General features: G+C 41.5%; 1 protein-coding gene across 7 annotated transcripts in view; it reads right to left on the bottom strand.

The window, feature by feature from the left end:
- Positions 1-22,790, bottom strand: part of NF1 (neurofibromin 1) — a 1,508,106-nt gene that overhangs the window by 313,876 nt on the left and 1,171,440 nt on the right. For all 7 annotated transcript variants that reach the window (XM_053707520.1, XM_053707522.1, XM_053707523.1 and 4 more), the window contains 5 exons: positions 22,120-22,322; positions 21,267-21,460; positions 19,671-19,811; positions 17,623-17,902; positions 4,548-4,762 (listed from right to left, as the gene is read on the bottom strand). In XM_053707520.1, coding sequence (XP_053563495.1) covers positions 4,548-4,762; positions 17,623-17,902; positions 19,671-19,811; positions 21,267-21,460; positions 22,120-22,322 — 1,033 coding nt within the window. The remainder of the gene's footprint in view (positions 1-4,547; positions 4,763-17,622; positions 17,903-19,670; positions 19,812-21,266; positions 21,461-22,119; positions 22,323-22,790) is intronic.

The raw sequence follows: 22,790 nt of genomic DNA, 5'->3' as shown, positions 1-22,790 counted from the left end.
ATCCATTACTTGTGGGAAATGTTCTCCCCCACAGGGAAAGGCAAGGAGAGCACACAGCAAGAGCTGTCCATATAGCTCCCCCTCTGGCTCCGCCCCCCAGTCATTCTCCTTGCCGCTCTGAACAAGTAGCATCTACCACGGGGATGGCGAGGAGTTTGTGGTGTTAGTTGTAGTTTTTTATTCTTCTATCAAGAGTCGCTTCTCCCGATAAACATTTTGGAACTAAGAGCTATATTCAATGCGCTCCTGGCTTGGCCTCAGCTAGCGGAAGCCAGGTTCATAAGATTTCAGTCGGACAACATAACGACTGTTGCGTACATCAATCATCAGGGGGGAACAAAGAGTTCCCTAGCAATGAAGGAAGTAACCAAGATAATCCAATGGGCAGATAATCACTCCTGCCATCTATCTGCTATTCACATCCCAGGAGTAGACAACTGGGAGGCGGACTATTTGAGTCGTCAGACTTTCCATCCGGGGGAGTGGGAACTCCATCCGGAGGTCTTTGCTCAGTTAACCCAATTATGGGGCATTCCAGACATGGATCTAATGGCGTCCCGTCAGAACTTCAAGATTCCTTTCTACGGGTCCAGATCCAGGGATCCCAAGGCGACTCTAGTGGATGCATTAGTGGCGCCTTGGTCGTTCAACCTAGCATATGTGTTTCCACCGTTTCCTCTCCTCCCCAGGCTCATAGCCAGGATCAAACAGGAGAAGGCCTCTGTGATTCTGATAGCTCCTGCGTGGCCACGCAGGACTTGGTATGCAGACCTGGTGAATATGTCATCGGCTCCACCATGGAAGCTACCTTTGAGACAGGACCTTCTAGTACAAGGTCCATTCGAACATGCCAATCTAGTTTCTCTGCAGCTGACTGCTTGGAAATTGAACGCTTGATTTTATCCAAGCGTGGGTTTTCAAATTCTGTGATTGATACTCTGGTCCAAGCCAGAAAACCTGTGACTAGAAAGATTTACCATAAAATATGGAAAAAATATATCTGTTGGTGTGAATCCAAAGGATTCTCCTGCAGTAAGATTAAAATTCCAAAGATTCTCTCCTTTCTCCAAGAAGGTTTGGATAAAGGATTGTCAGCTAGTTCTCTAAAAGGACAGATTTCTGCATTATCCGTCTTGTTGCACAAACGACTGGCAGCTTTGCCAGATGTACAAGCTTTTGTTCAGGCTTTGGTTAGAATCAAGCCTGTTTACAGACCCATGACTCCTCCTTGGAGTCTAAATTTAGTTCTTTCAGTTCTTCAAGGGGTTCCGTTTGAACCTTTACATTCCATAGATATTAAGTTACTATCTTGGAAAGTTCTGTTTTTGGTTGCTATTTCTTCTGCTAGAAGAGTTTCTGAATGATCTGCTTTGCAGTGTGATCCACCCTATCTGGTGTTCCATTCAGATAAGGTTGTTTTGCGTACTAAGCCTGGTTTTCTTCCAAAAGTTGTTTCCAACAAGAACATCAACCAGGAAATAGTTGTTCCTTCTTTGCGTCCGAATCCAGTTTCAAAGAAGGAACGTTTATTACACAATTTAGATGTTGTTCGTGCTTTAAAGTTCTATTTAGAAGCAACAAAAGATTTTAGACAAACCTCATCCTTGTTTGTCGTTTACTCTGGTAAGAGGAGAGGTCAAAAAGCTACTGCTACCTCTCTCTCTTTCTGGCTGAAAAGCATTATCCCCTTGGCTTACGAGACTGCCGGCTGTGGCTTCCACATGGGCCTATAAGAACGAGGCTTCTGTTGACCAGATATGTAAGGCAGCGACTTGGTCTTCTCTGCACACTTTTGCCAAATTCTACAAATTTGATATTTTTGCTTCTTCGGAGGCTGTTTTTGGGAGAAAGGTTTTGCAAGCCGTGGTGCCTTCTGTTTAGGTAACCTGATTTGCTCCCTCCCTTCATCCGTGTCCTAAAGCTTTGGTATTGGTTCCCACAAGTAATGGATGACGCCGTGGACCGGACACACCAATGTTGGAGAAAACAGAATTTATGCTTACCTGATAAATTACTTTCTCCAACGGTGTGTCCAGTCCACGGCCCGCCCTGTTTTTTTTTTTTTTTTAATCAGGTTGAAAATTTTTTCTTTATACACTACAGTCACCACGGCACCCTATAGTTTCTCCTTTTTCTCCTAACCGTCGGTCGAATGACTGGGGGGCGGAGCCAGAGGGGGAGCTATATGGACAGCTCTTGCTGTGTGCTCTCCTTGCCTTTCCCTGTGGGGGAGAACATTTCCCACAAGTAATGGATGACGCCGTGGACCGGACACACCGTTGGAGAAAGTAATTTATCAGGTAAGCATAAATTCTGTTTTCTCACATCCGTGCTATGAGCGCATTGAAAGTATACTACATGCCGCTCAAGCACCGACAAACAACTAGCCCAGCTGAGTGACGCACTAATCTCTTCTGAAAAACAGCTCTCAGTGAAGAGGCGCGCAAACACAGGAACTCCCGCCCATCGTGGGCGTACCGAATGCAGAATGTCTCTCCCTCAGAGGGAAAAAATACTGTGAAACCTCCGGAGTAGAGCTGCAACAACTAATCGTCATAATCGATAATAATCGATTATGGAAATAGTTGTCAACGAATCTCATAATCGATTAATCGATTAGTTGGTTTGCAATTAGTTGGTCTGTGCACAACACCAGCTGCTTCACTCCAATGAACTCCTGCATATGGAATGTGTTTTATGGTTATGTTCTTAGCCTAAAGGACGTCTACAGACGTCTAATTTTCACTTTTTCAGGACAGTATACGTTTACAACTACCCCTGGCTTATGTGCAACCCAGCTATAATAGTCATCATTTGGATTGTTTATTTTAAATCTGGTGATTTGGAACTATGCTTTTCATGATATAGTGCCAAGCTTGTTGTTTACACCTTGCCCCTAGATTGATGGAAGTTATTTAAATTGATGTGCACTATTATCTGTTTGCACAATTATTAGCGTATTGCTTGCTATTGCTGATTATATGTACTGTATAAATAAATGTGTAAGGCTTTGTCCTGTTATTGATATACAGTCCTTAGCGCTTTTGATTTTGTTTTTTATAGTTTTTTTAATATTTTTAATAAATTGTGATATGTACCAGAGTCAACCTTTATAAGTATATATTCGTTATTTTTAGAGCGGACTAGATATTTCCCCTAACCTTATAGCTGTTTATTTACCATTGCATATAGATATTCAAGATATTTTTATGTTAGAATGAAGTCAAGGGTTACTTTATTGAGAGGCCCCTTGCCAAGGTAGAAAACACTTAGCATTGGTGAAGAGCTAACAAAGATAAATATCCCACTTTGGTAAAATTGGCAAAACCCTACTTATACACCTCAACAGCCTTTTCTCTCCTGCAGGAAATATAGCTGCAAACGGAGAACCAGCCTTAGCCAGAAGCATGTGGACATGTTGAGATTTTTGCATTTCATTGCAAAGTTTCTGAAAGAGTGAAAAATAGAATGTTATTAACAGTGATAGGCTAACTCTTTCTAGTTCTACCTCTTTTCAAACAGTTTGTGGTTTTGTTTTGTTTAATTATAAAACTGTGCTCTGCTGCTTAAAAATTGAAGAAACAGTTGTGTTAATGTAAAGTTTTAGAAAACTATTATTGATTCTCTTTTTATCCGATTAGTCGATTAATCGAAAAAATAATCGGCCGATTAATCGATTATGAAAATAATCGTTAGTTGCAGCCCTACTCCGGAGTCCTCCATAAAAATAAATTAAACAACATAACTCCAGCACCAGTGCCCTGTCACTGCCCAAAAGAAAACTTTCAGCCTGAAAGTCTGAAAAACAAATGCTGAGACAGTGAGAACCTCAGGCTGAAGGATATAGGGCAGCAGAAATATGGGAGGCGCAGTGAGAATTATGTCCCACAAGTTCCCATTGCTTTAAAGCCACCAAGGCTCTACTACAGAGACTGATATGGACCAAGGCTAAACCCTAGAACAAAAGTAGCACTCTTTGGCACTACTTTAAAAATAATAAACTCTTGATTGAAGAATCTAAACTAACAGCTCACTCTACCTCTTCCTATTACTAACGGAGGCAAAGAGAATGACTGGAGTGGGAGGGAGGGGAGGAGCTATTTCACAGCTCTGCTGTGGTGCTCTTTGCCTCCTCCTGCTGACCAGGAGGTGATATCCCACAAGTAAGGATGATGATCCGTGGACTCATCATGTCTTTAAAAAGAAATACAGTGTGTGCTGGACAATTCTTTGTGTTTTTTGAATAAATACATTATTGTAATTATTATTATCAAGACTGTGTTTTTTTTTAGTTAGGTGACCACGTCACTTGGAATAAAATTAGAGGTAGCCCTTGCCTTACAAAAAGTCTGCCCAGCCCTGATCTACAATGTGTTGACAAGTTCTGTATAGTTAGTTATACAGGGTGGTAACAATAATACAGTAAATAAGGACAAGACAGAGAAGGCATAAGGATTACTCTGTCCTGTTCCCTAGATTTGAAACTTTTTACCACACAGCTTCAACTACTAACCTTTACATTGAAGAAAGGTAAGTGGAAATCATACCTCCATAATTTCCAGCAGGGCTTCTGTAACGGTCTCCAATGAAGTCAAAGCAAAAGTTTCCCTCTCATAAGATCCTGGTGAAAAGGATCTGTCACGGTAACTGGATCGGAAAGCTATAACAGCTGCAGACTTCACTTTACTAATTCCAAACAACAGGTAGAATTTGGGTAATGAGAATTCAGTCAAACTGAGTCTCAATACTTGTTTCGTCTCCTCTGGAGGAAGCAGAAATTTACATTTGTTAGATAAGAAACGGTTTAACAGTTGCATTTAAAAATACTTGCTTAGGTATCATTGATTAGCATAGAGATGTAAAAACATAATTTATGCTTACCTGATAAATTCCTTTCTTCTGTAGTGTGATCAGTCCACGGGTCATCATTACTTGTGGGATATTAACTGCTCCCCTACAGGAAGTGCAAGAGGATTCACCCAGCAGAGTTGCTATATAGCTCCTCCCCTCTACGTCACCTCCAGTCATTCGACCAAGGACCAACGAGAAAGGAGAAGCCAAGGGTGTAGTGGTGACTGGAGTATAATTTAAAAAATATTTACCTGCCTTAAAAAACAGGGCGGGCCGTGGACTGATCACACTACAGAAGAAAGGAATTTATCAGGTAAGCATAAATTATGTTTTCTTCTGTTAAGTGTGATCAGTCCACGGGTCATCATTACTTGTGGGATACCAATACCAAAGCAAAAGTACACGGATGACGGGAGGGATAGGCAGGCTCTTTATACAGAAGGAACCACTGCCTGAAGAACCTTTCTCCCAAAAATAGCCTCCGAGGAAGCAAAAGTGTCAAATTTGTAAAATTTGGAAAAAGTATGAAGCGAAGACCAAGTTGCAGCCTTGCAAATCTGTTCAACAGAGGCCTCATTCTTAAAGGCCCAAGTGGAAGCCACAGCTCTAGTGGAATGAGCTGTAATTCTTTCAGGAGGCTGCTGTCCAGCAGTCTCATAAGCTAAACGAATTATGCTACGAAGCCAAAAAGAGAGAGAGGTAGCAGAAGCTTTTTGACCTCTCCTCTGACCAGAGTAAACGACAAACAGGGAAGACGTTTGTCGAAAATCTTTAGTTGCCTGTAAATAAAATTTAAGGGCACGAACTACATCCAGATTGTGCAAAAGACGTTCCTTCCTCGAAGAAGGATTTGGGCACAAGGATGGAACAACAATCACCTGATTGATATTCCTGTTAGTGACTACCTTAGGTAAGAACCCAGGTTTAGTACGCAGAACTACCTTATCCGAGTGAAAAATCAAATAAGGAGAATCACAATGTAAGGCTGATAACTCAGAGACTCTTCGAGCCGAGGAAATAGCCATTAAAAATAGAACTTTCCAAGATAACAACTTTATATCAATGGAATGAAGGGGTTCAAACGGAACACCCTGTAAAACGTTAAGAACAAGGTTTAAACTCCATGGTGGAGCCACAGCTTTAAACACAGGTTTAATCCTGGCCAAAGCCTGACAAAAAGCCTGAACGTCTGGAACTTCTGACAGACGCTTGTGTAACAGAATGGACAGAGCTGAGATCTGTCCCTTTAAGGAACTAGCGGATAACCCCTTTTCTAAACCTTCTTGTAGAAAAGACAATATCCTAGGAATCCTAACCTTACTCCAAGAGTAACCTTTGGATTCGCACCAATATAGGTATTTACGCCATATTTTATGGTAAATCTTTCTGGTAACAGGCTTCCTAGCCTGTATTAAGGTATCAATAACTGACTCAGAAAAACCACGCTTTGATAAGATCAAGCGTTCAATTTCCAAGCAGTCAGCTTCAGAGAAGTTAGATTTTGATGTTTGAAAGGACCCTGAATCAGAAGGTCCTGTTTCAGAGGTAACGACCAAGGTGGACAGAATGACATGTCCACCAGATCTGCATACCAAGTCCTGCGTGGCCATGCAGGCGCTATTAGAATCACTGATGCTTTCTCCTGTTTGATTCTGGCAATCAATCGAGGAAGCATCGGGAAAGGTGGAAACACATAAGCCATCCTGAAGGTCCATGGTGCTGTCAAGGCATCTATCAGGACCGCTCCCGGATCCCTGGATCTGGACCCGTAGCGCGGAAGCTTGGCGTTCTGTCGAGACGCCATGAGATCTATCTCTGGTTTGCCCCAACGTCGAAGTATTTGGGCAAAGACCTCTGGATGAAGTTCCCACTCCCCCGGATGAAAAGTCTGACGACTTAAGAAATCCGCCTCCCAGTTCTCCACTCCCGGGATGTGGATTGCAGACAGGTGGCAAGAGTGAGACTCTGCCCAGCGAATTATCTTCGATACTTCCATCATTGCTAGGGAGCTTCTTGTCCCTCCCTGATGGTTGATATAAGCTACAGTCGTGATGTTGTCCGACTGGAACCTGATGAACCCCCGAGTTGTTAACTGGGGCCCAGCCAGAAGAGCATTGAGGACTGCTCTCAATTCCAGAATGTTTATTGGAAGACTCTCCTCCTGATTCCATAGTCCCTGAGCCTTCAGAGAATTCCAGACAGCGCCCCAACCTAGTAGGCTGGCGTCTGTTGTTACAATTGACCAGTCTGGCCTGCTGAATGGCATTCCCCTGGACAGATGTGGCCGATAAAGCCACCATAGAAGAGAATTTCTGGTCTCTTGATTCAGATTTAGAGTGTTGAATGGAATGAAGGACACGGCATGCATTTTGAAGTTTTGTTAACCTGTCCTCTGTCAGGTAAATCTTCATTTCTACAGAATCTATCAGAGTCCCCAGGAAGGGAACTCTTGTGAGTGGAAAGAGAGAACTTTTCTCTTCGTTCACTTTCCATCCATGCGACCTTAGAAATGCCAGTACTATCTCTGTATGAGATTTGGCAGTTTGAAAGCTTGAAGCTTGTATCAGTATGTCGTCTAAGTACGGAGCTACTGAAATTCCTCGCGGTCTTAGTACCGCCAGAAGAGTGCCCAGAACCTTTGTGAAGATTCTTGGAGCCGTAGCCAGTCCGAATGGAAGAGCTACAAACTGGTAATGCCTGTCTAAAAAGGCAAACCTTAGATACCGGTAATGACTTCTATGAATCGGTATGTGAAGGTAAGCATCCTTTAAATCCACTGTGGTCATGTACTGACCCTCTTGGATCATGGGCAAAATTGTTCGAATAGTTTCCATCTTGAACGATGGAACTCTTAGGAATTTGTTTAGGATCTTTAAATCCAAGATTGGCCTGAAGGTTCCCTCTTTTTTGGGAACTACAAACAGATTTGAGTAAAACCCTTGTCCTTGTTCCAACCGCGGAACTGGATGGATCACTCCCATTAATAAAAGATCTTGTACGCAGCGTAGAAACGCTTCCTTCTTTGTTAGGTTTGTTGACAACCTTGACAGATGAAATCTCCCTCTTGGGGGAGAGGATTTGAAGTCCAGAAGGTATCCCTGAGATATGATCTCTAACGCCCAGGGATCCTGAACATCTCTTGCCCAAGTCTGGGCGAAGAGGGAAAGTCTGCCCCCCACTAGATCCGGTCCCGGATCGGGGGCCCTCAATTCATGCTGTCTTAGGGGCAGCAGCAGGTTTTCTGGCCTGTTTGCCCCTGTTCCAGGACTGGTTAGGTTTCCAGCCTTGTCTGTAGCGAGCAACAGCTCCTTCCTGTTTTGGTGCAGAGGAAGTTGATGCTGCTCCTGCTTTGAAATTACGAAAGGAACGAAAATTGGACTGTCTAGCCTTGGCTTTGGCCTTGTCCTGAGGCAGGGCATGACCTTTACCTCCTGTAATGTCAGCAATAATCTCTTTCAAGCCGGGCCCGAATAAGGTCTGCCCTTTGAAAGGAATATTAAGCAATTTAGATTTAGACGTAACATCAGCTGACCAGGATTTCAGCCACAGAGCTCTGCGTGCCTGAATGGCAAATCCTGAATTTTTAGCCGCAAGTTTAGTTAAATGTACTACGGCATCTGAAATAAATGAATTAGCTAACTTAAGGAATTTAAGTTTGTGTGTGATGTCATCTAGTGTGGATGATTGAAGTGTCTCTTCCAGAGACTCAAACCAAAATGCTGCTGCAGCCGTGACAGGCGCAATACATGCAAGAGGTTGCAATATAAATCCTTGTTGAACAAACATTTTCTTAAGGTAACCCTCTAATTTTTTATCCATTGGATCTGAAAAAGCACAGCTATCCTCCACTGGGATAGTGGTACGCTTAGCTAAAGTAGAAACTGCTCCCTCCACCTTAGGGACCATTTGCCATAAATCCCGTGTGGCGACGTCTATTGGAAACATTTTTCTAAATATAGGAGGGGGTGAGAAAGGCACACCGGGTCTATCCCACTCCTTAGTAACAATGTCAGTAAGTCTCTTAGGTATAGGAAAAACGTCAGTACTCGTCGGTACCGCAAAATATTTATCCAACCTACACATTTTTTCTGGGATTGCAACTGTGTTACAATCATTCAGAGCCGCTAATACCTCCCCTAGTAACACACGGAGGTTCTCAAGCTTAAATTTAAAATTTGAAATGTCTGAGTCCAGTTTATTTGGATCAGAACCGTCACCCACAGAATGAAGCTCTCCGTCTTCACGTTCTGCAAACTGTGACGCAGTATCAGACATGGCCCTTGCATTATCAGCGCACTCTGTTCTCACCCCAGAGTGATCACGTTTACCTCTTAGTTCTGGTAGTTTAGCCAAAACTTCAGTCATAACAGTAGCCATATCTTGTAATGTGATTTGTAATGGCCGCCCAGATGTACTCGGCGCTACAATATCACGCACCTCCTGAGCGGGAGATGCAGGTACTGACACGTGAGGCGAGTTAGTCGGCATAACTCTCCCCTCGTTGTTTGGTGAAATATGTTCAATTTGTACAGATTGACTGTTTTTTAAAATAGCATCAATACATTTAGTACATAAATTTCTATTGGGCTCCACTTTGGCATTAACACATATAGCACAGAGATATTCCTCTGAATCAGACATGTTTAACACACTAGCAAATAAACAGCAACTTGGAAATACTTTACAAAGTAATTTACAAATAATATGAAAACGAACTGTGCCTTTAAGAAGCACAGAAAAATATTATAACAGTTAAAATAATTAAGTTATAGCATCAATCTTTGTCAGAATATACAGTTTTAGCAAAGGATTGTTCCCCTCAGCAAATGATAACTAACCCAGGCAGCAGAAAAAAAATACACAAATAAACGTTTTTTTTTTTTTTTTTTTTTTTTTTATCACAGTCAATACAATCAGCACAGCTCTGCTGTAATGATTACTTCCCTCAAAAAAGGCTTTGGAGATCCCTGAACTCTGTAGAGATGAACCGGATCATGCAGGAAGAAAATGAATCTCTGACTGAGTTTTTTCTGATGCATAGTGAAAGCACCAAAATGGCCCCTCCCCCACACACATAACAGTGAGAGGGATCAGTGAACTGCTCTAATTTAAATCAAAACTATTGCCAAGTGGAAAAATAGTGCCCAAAACATTTTTTCACCCAGTACCTCAGAGAAAAAAACGTTTTTACATGCCAGCAAAAAAACGTTTTACCTCAATAATTAATTGTCATTTAAAACCTATTGCAAGTCCCTGCAAATTAGGTTAAGTCTATGTATACAGTCTAAAAACCAGAGAAGTATAAAATATACATACATGACAGCCTGATATCAGCTACATCTACTGCATTCAAGGCTGAGTTTACATTATAACGGTATGGCAGGATTTTCTCATCAATTCCATGTCAGAAAATAATAAGCTGCTACATACCTCTTTGCAGATTAATCTGCCTGCTGTCCCCTGATCTGAAGTTTACCTCTCCTCAGATGGCCGAGAAACAGCAATATGATCTTAACTACTCCGGCTAAAATCATAGAAAAAAACTCAGGTAGATTCTTCTTCAAATTCTACCAGAGAAGGAATAACACACTCCGGTGCTATTATAAAACAACAAACTTTTGATTGAAGATATAAAAACTAAATATATCACCATAGTCCTCTCACACATCCTATCTAGTCGTTGGGTGCAAGAGAATGACTGGGGGTGACATAGAGGGGAGGAGCTATATAGCAACTCTGCTGGGTGAATCCTCTTGCACTTCCTGTAGGGGAGCAGTTAATATCCCACAAGTAATGATGACCCGTGGACTGATCACAGAAGAAACAGTTGGTTTTCATTACATCTTCAGTAACATTTACAACATCAATCAGTAGTCACAAACACAAAAATGATTTTTATCCGATTTTATAGTATATATAGACACAAAAATATGAGTTAATCTTTTAAACAGTATATATTCTCAGGAGTGGAAAATTCCAAATAGAAAGCCAGGACATTTTCTTAAATTAATGTTTCTTATCGATTCTTTTTTTTAAAACCATAACATCTGCCTGGCCCCAAAAATAAAAATCACTTTTTTTAACCACTTTGTGTGCACTAATGTTTCAAATTCACAAAATATAATTTATATTAAAGTGAATGTCAACTTTCACGATTGAAAGCACTGTTTTTAAAAATACTATTAAAAACAGGGGCACTTTCATTCATGAAAGTTTACAATGAAGCTGTTCTTTTAAAATACTTAACTTTTCTCCCTAGCAAGCGTGGAACACTGGAGCAGCAATTCCCCCGCTTCCAGGTTGTCTCTTCTTATGTCAGAAATTACGAATCCGGCTTCCTCCAATAACGGCTTCCCCCCAGATCAAACATTACCTAAGGCCCACGCCGTGATTGGAGGAAGCCGGATTCATCATTTCTGTAGTAAGAAGAGACGTCCTGGGGGCGGAGGAATAGCTGCTCCAGTGTTCCACGCTTGCTAGGAAGCAAAGGTAAGTATTTTAAAAGAACGGCTTCAATGTAAACGTTCATGAATGAAAGTGCCCCTGTTTTTAATAGTATTTTTAAAAATATAAAGTATGCTTACCTGATAATTTCATTTCCATCGTGGGGAGGAGAGTCCACAGCTTCATTCATTACTTGTGGGAATTAAGAACCTGACCACCAGGAGGAGGCAAAGACACCCCAGCCAAAGGCTTAAATACCTCCCCCACTTCCCTCATCCCACAGTAATTCTGCTGAGGGAACAAGGAACAGTAGGAGAAATATCAGGGTATAAATGGTGCCAGAAGAAACAAAACTAAATTTAGGTCCGCCCACCGGAGCAACTGGCAGGAGACGTTGACTCTCCTCCCCACGATGGAAATGAAATTATCAGGTAAGCATAATTTATATTTTCCATCTAAAGGGGAGGAGAGTCCACGGCTTCATTTATTACTTGTGGGAACAAATACCCAAGCTCTAGAGGACACTGAATGAAAAAACAGGAGGGCAAAAGAAGGCAGACCCTAATCTGAGGGCACCACAGCCTGTAAAACCTTTCTCCTAAAAACTGCTTCCGCCGAAGCAAAAACGTAAAATCTGTAAAATTTTGTAAAGGTATGTAAGGAGGACCAGGTAGCTGCCTTACAAATCTATTCCATAGAGACCTCATTCTTGAAGGCTCAAGAAGAAGCCACAGCTCTAGTTGAATGAGCCGTGATCCTCTGAGGAGGCTTATGTCCCGCTGTCTCGTAGGCCAAGCGAATCATGCTCCTCAACCAAAAGGACAAATAAGTTGAAGAGGCTCTCTGCCCCTTGCGCTTCCCTGAATACACCACAAAAAGAGATATAGACTGTCTGAAATCCTTCGTAGCCTGAAGATAAAACTTCAAAGTTCGAACCACATCTCAATTATGAAGTAACCTCTCCTCAGGAGAAGGGTTAGAATACAAAGAAGGAACAACTATTTCCTGATTGATGTTACGAGTAGACACAACCTTGGGAAGAAACCTCAAACCAGTGCAAAGAACAGCCTTATCAGCGTGAAAAAACAGATAAGGAGGCTCATATTGCAAGGCCGCCAACTCAGATACTCTACGTGCCGATGCAAAAGCCAACAAAAACAGAACCTTCCAAGAAAGTAACTTAATGTCAAGAGAGTGCATAGGTTCAAAGTGAACCCTCTGCAACACCTTCAGAACCAAGTTCAAGCTCCAGGGAGGAGCAGACTGTCTAAAAACAGGCCTGATTCTAGACAGAGCCTGAACAAAAGACTGAATATCAGGAAGCTCACCGAACCTCTTGTGCAACAAAACAGATAAAGCCGATATCTGTCCCTTCAAGGAAATGGCGGCAAGCCCCTTCTCCAGTCCATCCTGGAGAAAGGACAGAATCCTGGATACCTTAACCTTGTGCCAAGGATATCCATACTTCTCACATCTGGACAAGTCCTCCACACCTTATAATAGATGTGACGAGTGAACGGCTTCCTGGCCTGAACGAGAGTATCAATCTCTCAGAGAATCCTCTCTTGGCCAAGACTAAGCGTTCAATCTACACGCAGTCTCAGAGAATCTAGATTTTGATGTTGAAAGGGACCCTGTACCAACAGATCCCTGCGACAGGGTTACCTCCATGGAGGAGACAATGACATCCCCACTAGATCCGCAAACCACGTCCTCCGTGGCCACGACGGAGCAATCAGAATAGCCAAAACTTGCTCCTGCTTGATGCGGGCCACTACTCGACGTAGAAGTGGCAATGGTGGAAAAACAAACTTGGTTAAACCCACAAGGAACCGCTAAGGCGTCGGTCAGCTCTGCCTGGGGATCCCTGGACCACGACCAGTATCTGGGTAGCTTGCAATTGAGTCTGGACGCCATGAGAACTATCTCCGGCGTCCCCCATCTGAGACAAATCTCCGAAAACACCTCAGTATGGAGAGACCATTCCCCCGGATGGAAGGATTGCCTGTTTAGAAAATCAGCTTCCCAGTGTCCACACCCGGAATGTTGATTGCAGAGAGCGAGCAGCTGTGGGACTCTGCCCATTCCAATATCCGAGAAACCTCCCTCATTGCTAGGGAGCTTCTTGTCCCCCCCCCCCCCGATGGTTGATGTAGGCCACCAAGGTAATGTTGTCTGTCTGGAACCTGTTGAAGCTGAATGACCCCACTCGAGACCACTTTCCCTGTGCCATCCTGGCACCCCAAACAGCACCCCATCCTGCCAGACTCGCGTCCGTGGTCACAATCTCCCAGGACGGTCTCAGGAAGGACGTCCCCTGGGACAGTTGTTGCGGACTGATCCACCAAGAGAGGGAATCCCTCGTCCGAACGTCCAGGGAAATCTGTTGAGATAGATCTGAATGTCCTGAGCCTGATCACCTCCATACTCTGAGCCACCGAGGGACTGGAGGAGGACTGAAGGGCAAGACAGGTGGACGCAATCTTCCTGCGCCGCTGAACTGTGAGAAATATCTTCATGGATATAGAATCTATTATTGTTCCCAGGAACTTCTCCCTGTTGCTGGGATTTAGGGAGTTCTTTCTTGAGTTTATTTTCCAACCGTGAGATTGGAGTAACAAAAGAAGGGCCCTGGAGTGATCCTCTGCAAGACTGAACGACAACGCCTGGACTAGGATGTCGTCCAGATAGGGCGCCACAGCAATGCCTCTGGATCTGGCCACTGCAAATAGCGCCCCCAGAATCTTTGTAAAGACCGTCGCAGGACCAAAGGGAAGGGTCACAAACTGGAAACGTTGGTCTAGAAACGCAAATCTCAGGAACCTGAAGTGATACCTGTGGATTGGCACATGAAGGTAGGCATCATTCAAGTCTATGCCTGATGAAACGGTTCTAACCGAGAAACGCGTTGCATTTGAGGGGTGCCACTGTATACCCTTTTATCCACTCATCATAAACAACTGCTGTGTTGTTTTTTTATCTTTGTTTTTAATAAATAGCTATATTTTATTTTAAATGTACTCTGAGTGGAGTTCTTTTCCTATCTTCTGACTTCGCTGATTGCTCACTGGGACCTACACCCCTGCACAACCAAGAATCTACATCTAGGGTGAGCTGCTACACCTGTCATAAAGTTACAGCCTGCCTCTACCAGCACATAAGTGTGCTACAGGAGTATGTGAGTACCCATCTGTATCATCTAAGAGATATTGCCCGTTATACCTTTAATGGTCTGCACATGTAGTGCTTTCTTTGTTTGTTTTTTAATCTCTCACCAGCTACACAGTTTTTCCTGGAGGGTGAGCTGTCACACCTATCTGAAATTGCAGCTTGTCTCTACCAGCACATAGGTGTGCTTTAATAGTATGTGAGTACTCATTTGGCTCCATTCTGTTTGTTCTGTATCATACCATCTGATTATACCACACATGAGGCGCCCCTCTGTCTTCTTGTACTTTATCATTCAAGTCTATAGTCGTCATGAACTGACCCTATTGAACTAGAGGCAGAATCGATCTGATTGTTTCCATTTTGAAGGATGGAACAGACATAAATTTGTGTAAACATTTTAGGTCTAGAATCGGGCGGAACGTGCCCTCCTTCTTTGGGACCACAAAAATGTTTGAATAGTACCCTAGACCCCGTTCTGCTGGGGGTACTGATACAAAAAACTCAGAAAAGAGAGATCCCTCACACATTCTAGAAAAGCTTCTCTCTTTTCTGGTCTGGAAGACAGATTTGACAGGAGGAATCTGCCCCTGGACGGATGAGATCTGAACCTTATCCTGTAATCCTGGGCGACAATCTCCAGAAACCAAGGGTCCTGAACATCCTGCAACCAGGCCTCTGAGAAGAGAGATAATCTGCCCCCTACTTGGTCCGGAGACCGGTTGGGGGCCACCCCTTCATGCCGACTTTGTTTCAGTGGGCTTCTTGTTCTGCTTGGACTTATTCCAAGACTGAGCTGGTTTCCAAGTACCCTTGGACTGATCTGCTTTCGCTGTTGGCGTTGGGCCTTGTCCGCACGAAAGGGACGAAAAGTAGATCCCTTAGGCTTAATCTTCTTATCCTGCGGTAGGAAAGCGCCCCACCTCCCGTAACCGTGGATATGATCAAGTCCAATCCTGGACCGAACAGGATCTTTCCCTGAAAGGGATAGCAATCTGGACTTAGAAGTCATGTCCGCAGACCACAATTTTAGCCACAGTGCCCTGTGGGCTAATACGGAAAAACTTGACACCTTTGCGTTGAGGCTAATAATTTGCATATTGGCATCACAAATAAAAGAATCAGCGACCCTCAAGGCCTTAATTCTCTCCTGTATCTCGTCAATGGGAGTTTCCCTCGCGACCATGTCAGACAGAGACTCGCACCAATATGTCGCAGCTCCGGCAACCACAGCTACCGCCGCTGCTAGCTGAAAAACAAATTCCGTGTGTTGGAACATCTTTCTCAACATGTTCTCCCACTTCTTATCCATGGGCTCTTTAAACGACGAACTATCCTCAAGGGGAATCGTTGTTCGCTTTGCGAGCGTAGAGATAGCACCATCCACTTTAGGGACAGTCCCCCATAGCTCGAGCTGAGATTCCGGGACGGGGAACAGCTTCTTAAAGGAAGAAGGGGAAAAAGAAGAACCTAATCTCTCCCATTTATTCTTATTAATGTTAGCCATCATACACTTTATCATGCTCAGGAATCAAAGGTTCCTCTGGTAGTTTCGGTTCCGGAACCTTGAGGGTAGCAAGCACCTGCTTCAGCAAAAAGCGTAAATTTTCCTTTCTAAACCTAAAGTCAGGCTCCTCCGCAGTCGGAGCTTTAGAGGACATGGACTCCGACCCAGAAGGAATGTCCTCCAAAGAGTCTGAGTCGTCCTTGTCAGCGGATAATGTTTCAGAGATATCCATTGGAGTATAAGACCCCTGGGCCGGATCGCCATATTTTACCTTACGCTTGCGCTTAGCAGAACGTGGTAAGGCACTAATCACCTTGAGAGACCGCCGTTTGCAGTTGATCCGCAATGGCCAACGGATCTCTTCCGTAGGAGAAATAGACATGCCCTGGGGCGCTGCATGTGTACTCAGAGATGTATGTAGGGAACGCACCTCACGGGAAGCCCTCAGAGGTGGATGGCTTAGTAGTACTAGACATCCTTTTCTTTCGAGATGTCGTGACTTTATCAAGGCATATGAAACATAGTTGAGCAGGTGGATCTACCAGAACCCCCTCACAATAAACGCAGGTACTAGACTTCGTTAAAGAGGGATTACCCTCTAACGCGTCAGAGTCCTCCATAGCTTGCGCCTTTATTATGGACAAGATATAATAAATATAAAATGGCACCTTTATAACCTCCTATGACCCGGACCCCAGAAACCGTTACATCTCCTGTGCCGCCGGTCAAGCGAAGGAAGTCGAATAGGCCCCTCCTGACAGAAGGAAAGCCTCGCAGGACCGCCCCTGCACTAGGGAGAAAACGCGCAAAATCTGCCGCGCAAATACTCCTGGAATGAAACTAAAGTCCACCCATTGCCAGAGCCACATCTCACACATATTGCAGCAATGACACAAAAAACAATATTATGTACAAACCCCCCTACAAGGTATATTAACCCTTGATTCTATAAAGATATAATTTACCACACTGTGAACCTGTCTTCTGCGTTATCATTATGTGTATAAAAAAATGAAACGATCTTACAAGAATCTACGCCGTTGAACAGGAACACGGCCTCTCAAGTGTGACAGTGTAGTAGCATCTCTCCTGACATGGACTTGAGTGTAGAAAGCAGGCAGCGAAACTCGTCGACACTGATTGCTTATGGAGCTGTTAATCTGAGTCGGGATGGTTTCGCAGAAAGACTCTCCATGCATCTCCGGACTCTAACTTTCATCCAAGCTCTCACTGAGAGGCTGGCAGGACTACTTAAAACTCCAGTCCCATTACGAAGAGTACTACTCTCCATAAGAGACTACTCCAAATTTTCCGACACTTCTCTGCCAACCTCCTGTGACGAAAGGCAAAGAATGACTGGGGGATGAGGGAAGTGGGGGAGGTATTTAAGCCTTTGGCTGGGGTGTCTTTGCCTCCTCCTGGTGGCCAGATTCTTAATTCCAACAAGTAATGAATGAAGCCGTGGACTCTCCTCCCCTTTAGATGGAAAATAGGGCTTTCATTCATGAAAGTTGACATTCACTTTAAACAAATATATGGTTTTAATTGCAGAACAAATTCCAATTTTAATTACATATGACACCTATAATTTCAATTTATAAGAACAAATAGCTAGCTTTGTAGGTGCACGGTAGGGTTCTAATATTACCTACCACTAAAATGCAGCTGTGAGCAAGTACACAAGGAGTGTATGATATTGATGACAAGCCCATGGGTGGAAGCTCGAAGAGACAAAGGACCAGTTGCTACTAGCAATGTAACAACATGGAAGAGGTAGGGAAGATGAGCAGCAACGTCCAAGGAGTTGTTGAAGGACAGCATCAGCATGTAACGAGCAAGAATGGCAATATCATCCCACATTAGATGCTGCTCCAGTGTTGGGGTGGGTGAGAGGCAGGTCTTGTCTATTATTTTACACATTCTTCCTATCACCTGAAGATCATTTAAAATATGTGGAAGTAAATTCAAGGCAATAATAACATTACATAAATCATCAGAAACTACAATATTGGTTTGAATAAAACAAGATTTATACTCAGCAATAAATACATTTTCTGACACTCCATGTAAAATATCATAAGTCAGTGTTCTCCACAGGATCTTTTAAGTGGGTGCACCACCCAGCTAAAATTTTAGCCAATATTAAGTTAAAATTAGCTAATATTAAAAAATTTCAATTTTTATTGCACAAATTATCATTAAATGCATTTATGTTAAATAATGCAATTAATTAATTAGTGCTTTGCATAGCTGAAAATGATATATTATTAGAAAATATTACACTGCCCCCTACCCGGCTAATTTATAATGTCACCAGGCTACATCATAATGTAACCCGGCTGGAAACATTTTCTGTGGAGAACACTAAGTGCTAATGGATATATGACCTCTGACTATTAAAGTAGGTGGGAAGGCTTCCAAGACATATAAAGGAGAGGGTATCTTCCCACACAAACCCCTTCTTTACTCTCTGACCTAGTTTAAGCATAGACAAGCAAAACATATTTGAAGGAAGGGACAAGAGAGACATTGAACTCAAAATGGCTCTAAAAGGTAGTACTAATTTGCAGAAGCACTTTTGTCACAAAAAGGGCTGTTTATTTTTGGAAAAAACTTACATTAGAAGACAAAAACTGTGAGGGACTTCAAGAATGCCTGGCATAAGCCTAATGCTACCCTATGAACTAATTAAGATTATTCTTCTTGGAAATTGGGGCAGACTTGTTATGTCTATGATTCTTATGCATTAACCAAAGGTTTCTTCAAAGCAGCATGGGCCTTCATATGGTTCTACATTAAGTATGAAAAAACATAGCTGCTCTCAGCCCAGCTACACCACGTAACACAGAAATGCACTTATGGTTGAACATATTGGGCTGTGGAATAAACACAGAAAAAGAACCAGATAAACATATTTATGATTTATCTAGTTTGTAAACTGACCTGGTTCTAGGTTCCTGAGGACAAACTAAAGTGAATTTTTGAAATGTGGATATTTGTAAGAAAACAAAAACACCCTCTTGAGCACAATACAATGGAATAACAAAAAACTGCCCCTGTTTCTGACCGGAAAAAAGGACAGACATTACTAGATCCTGAAATGCAACCCAACAGATTCTACTTGCGGTCTTAGAAGAAAAAGAAAAAAAAAGTAGACATATAAAACCACTGTATAGACAATATTCTGTCTAAATTGTGTACCAAACATACCAAGGGTCAGCTTGGAATAAAAAAACTCAATAACCTGGGGTGCCGAAGGCTCATACCACTTAAAATGCACAGGTTAAGGCCTCAACAAATGCCACTGGGCGGCTGCACACTTGAAGTGAAGAATGTAATGTAGTAAATAATGTTGACCTCTTTTTACTTGTGCTAAATGGCAAACCCTCTGTAGATCTGCAGTACAGTCTACCTCACACAAACAGAGAGAAACGGACTCAAGCAGGAAGTAAATGGGTACCACATGTCTTTAGTCTTCTAGGAGGTACCTTTACAAGTTCTAGAATTCAGCAACCATATACTCAGCAGTACTGATATAATTATATGAGACAATGAAAGAAATGATACTTTTATGTATATGTAATTTGTTATATATATCTCAATATCTACATCTCTCTAACTCTCTCTGCTTCATTAACACACACATTTAAAAAACAAGCACACAAACAGTTCATTTTAATATATTTGCAATATAAGTTACCTTGCTTGAAACCAGTTTTACATTGCCTGATGCTAAAGCAACTGCTGTATCTGCCATCACCTCAGCCTTAATGGATCCCAAACCACCAGTTGCACTGGTTTTAATGAAGCTATCCAACACAACATCAAGAAGATCTGTGATCTAATAAAACATAGAAAGAGAATAATTAGGATTTTCTAAAAGCATAAACCAATCAGCTATCTATGGACTACCCATTACAGTAAATGCATTCCCATCTCTATGATAATCTACAATACTAAAAGAAGAACTACACAGTTACACAGATAAATTGGAGTAACTAAAATACTAAGACGACACTAATTTGTATTGATAAAATTACAACATATTGTAGGATGCCCTGTTGTGGATGGTTTCAGAAGTATCAAATTAGCAATAGCGGCTAACACTGAGAGCTAACACAATATAACTGTAAAAACAAAAACAAAACGTTGAACATTTAAGAGAATTAGCAACAAAAGAAATTGTTGCATTTTAAATAGCTTCATGAAATCCAAAGGTTTTTGCTCATTATTAAGATAGGGTTTATCATTTTAAACAATTTTTAAATGTACTTTTATTATCAGATTTTCTTTGTTCTCTTGGCATCCATTGTTAAAAAAGCATACCTAGGTAGGCTTAGGAGCTGCAGTGAACTAGAAGTCTCCAGTAACTGCCCTTCAATCTTTAAACATATATGCCTCTTGTCATTTGCTCAGCTGATGTATTTAGCTACATCCCAGTAGTACATTGCTGCTCTTGCAACAAAAGATACCAAACTAATAAAGCAACTTTGATAAAAGAAGTCAATCGGAAAGTTGTTTAAAAATGTTATGTTCTATCTAAATCAGAAAATAAAATGTTTGAGTCCCTTTAAAATGTAATATTATATGCTTGATATATCCAACCTTCAAGGTTTTCCAAATTCATGAGGACAGTATTCTATAACAAGGATGGCCAACTAGCAGCCCAAAAGCTTGGCACTAGTTCTTGCAGCTCCCAGGGAAAGCAAAACTAGCAAAAAAAAGCAGAACTAATGATGTGTGCTTTGGGGTGATCATAACTCAAAAAAGCCCTCAGGAGGGAAGAACTCAGACAGAGGGCACCCTGCAAACTTACATAAACAAAGCCCTGTGCCACTGGGCAGTTTTTGGAAATATATTATTCGTTTAAAGGGAAAGGAAACCCCAACGTGTTTTATGATTTGTATAGAACATACATTTTTAAATCTTTCCATTTTACTTCTATTATCAAATTTGCTTCATTCTCTTGTTATCCTTTGCTGAAGGAACAACATTGCACTACTGGCAGCTAGCTGAACACATCTAGTTAGACAAATCACAAGAGACAAATATGTGCAGGCATCAATCAGCAGCTAGGTCTAATTAGTGTAAGATATGTGCATGTCAACAAGGGATACCAAGTGAATTTAAAAAAGTCTTAAAATTACATGCACTGTCTGAATTATGCAAGTTTAATTTTCAGTTTCCTATCCCTTTAATAGCCATACATTTATATGTGGCCCTTAAAGTTTCTAAAATATTTATTTGTAGCCCCCATGTTGGCCATCACTGTTCTATAGCACATTTATTGACATACCTGCCCCAGACTCCCCCATATCTTTGCTTGTATAGAAGGATACATTTGTTTTTCATTTATTGTCATAGTTATGAGTTTATCCAAAATGGCACTAACACGTTGACGTTTAGCATCATCAGTAAGTTTACAGAATCGGACAAGATTTAACAGCCAAGGAGTCATGTATTCCAAACAGAGATGCTTCAGTTCAATGCCTGTAACCAATACAAAATACCAGACTACATTACTGGGATGGTAAAGTCTATGCATGCAGTCCTACCTATGCATTATTACATATTTTTCTAAAAAGCTTTAGTCTTGCAACTGCTCATTTAATTAGAATTGTATACTGAAAAACATTATATGCTATGCCCTACTCATATCATCCAAAAAATTACTTTTGGAATGTCTCCTAAGGTGTATATTGATTTAAACTGTAAACTGTTTGACAATTACTATACTAGCAATACAGATAGTGATCTACTTTACAGTCTGCAATCTATACAAACGAGTTGGGTGCCAAATTGAGAGAAAGAACACCTTGCACATAAGGCATTTTTTTCTATGGCAAGGAATGGTATGTGTGTAATGTAAAGAATGTTTCGGCAAAAGCTGAAAACTGTTTCTTTAATAATCTAACAAGACACCTGATAAAATGAATGTGTTATAAGGGTTAACTTTCATTATCTCTTATTCCTTATAAAGGTTTCATTCATCAATACTCTTTTTCCTAATCGCCCATCATTCTGATTTAATTCTCATTAATCATTAATGGAAGAGGTAATTGAGATATTTGTGACTGGTTTATTGTTCTTAACATCTTATATAATTCAATCTATTTCTCAACCACAATTAAATCTTCATTTTTACTTACTAGATTTGCTAAAGCCAGAGATGCACTCTTCCAAAAACTCAAGAGTGAGGTGAGGTTCATTAGCTGCCAAAGTCTTACTAATGGAGACTATGAAAAGTGTATTATTGGCAGGGATACACAGACCAGAAGTCTCCAGTAACTGCCCTTCAATCTTTAAATTAAAGGTACACGTTAAGGCACACAGAAGGTTATAGGCAGCAGACCTGAAATAGAGCAAAACATTTAAAATATCATTAAAATATTTTTAATTCAATAGAATACTAGCTTCTGCATACACCTAAATTATCAAGTAAAATAAGGACATTTCATGTTAGCTACAATCATTTTATTTTCATGCTTCATTCCCATAAGATTAATCATCACCAAAGTGAAAAAAGTGAAAGTGAAAATGTCTGCCCACAGGGTAAAAAAGGTCACTTCCTGCACCTTTTTAAAATGCTATACTCAAAGCTAAAGGTTACAACTGGGGACATGATTCTAAAATACAACACATGGCATACGTCATGAAACTGCTATGGGTATAAGCTAAGTGAAGGATATTATGTCAGGAAAGAACAAATCCTTTTTTTTAGCCATTTGCCAACTCAGGCTTTTTAAGATGATTCCAATAGTAGAATAGGTGGTTAAAAAAAAAAAAAAAAAAAAAAAAAGAAAACCTGCAATATTTACAA

This window comes from Bombina bombina, chromosome 3, assembly GCF_027579735.1.
Source record: "Bombina bombina isolate aBomBom1 chromosome 3, aBomBom1.pri, whole genome shotgun sequence".
Taxonomy (NCBI): domain Eukaryota; kingdom Metazoa; phylum Chordata; class Amphibia; order Anura; family Bombinatoridae; genus Bombina; species Bombina bombina.
The sequence above is the reverse complement of the archived record's forward strand: the minus strand, read 5'-3'. Positions and strand labels throughout refer to the sequence as shown.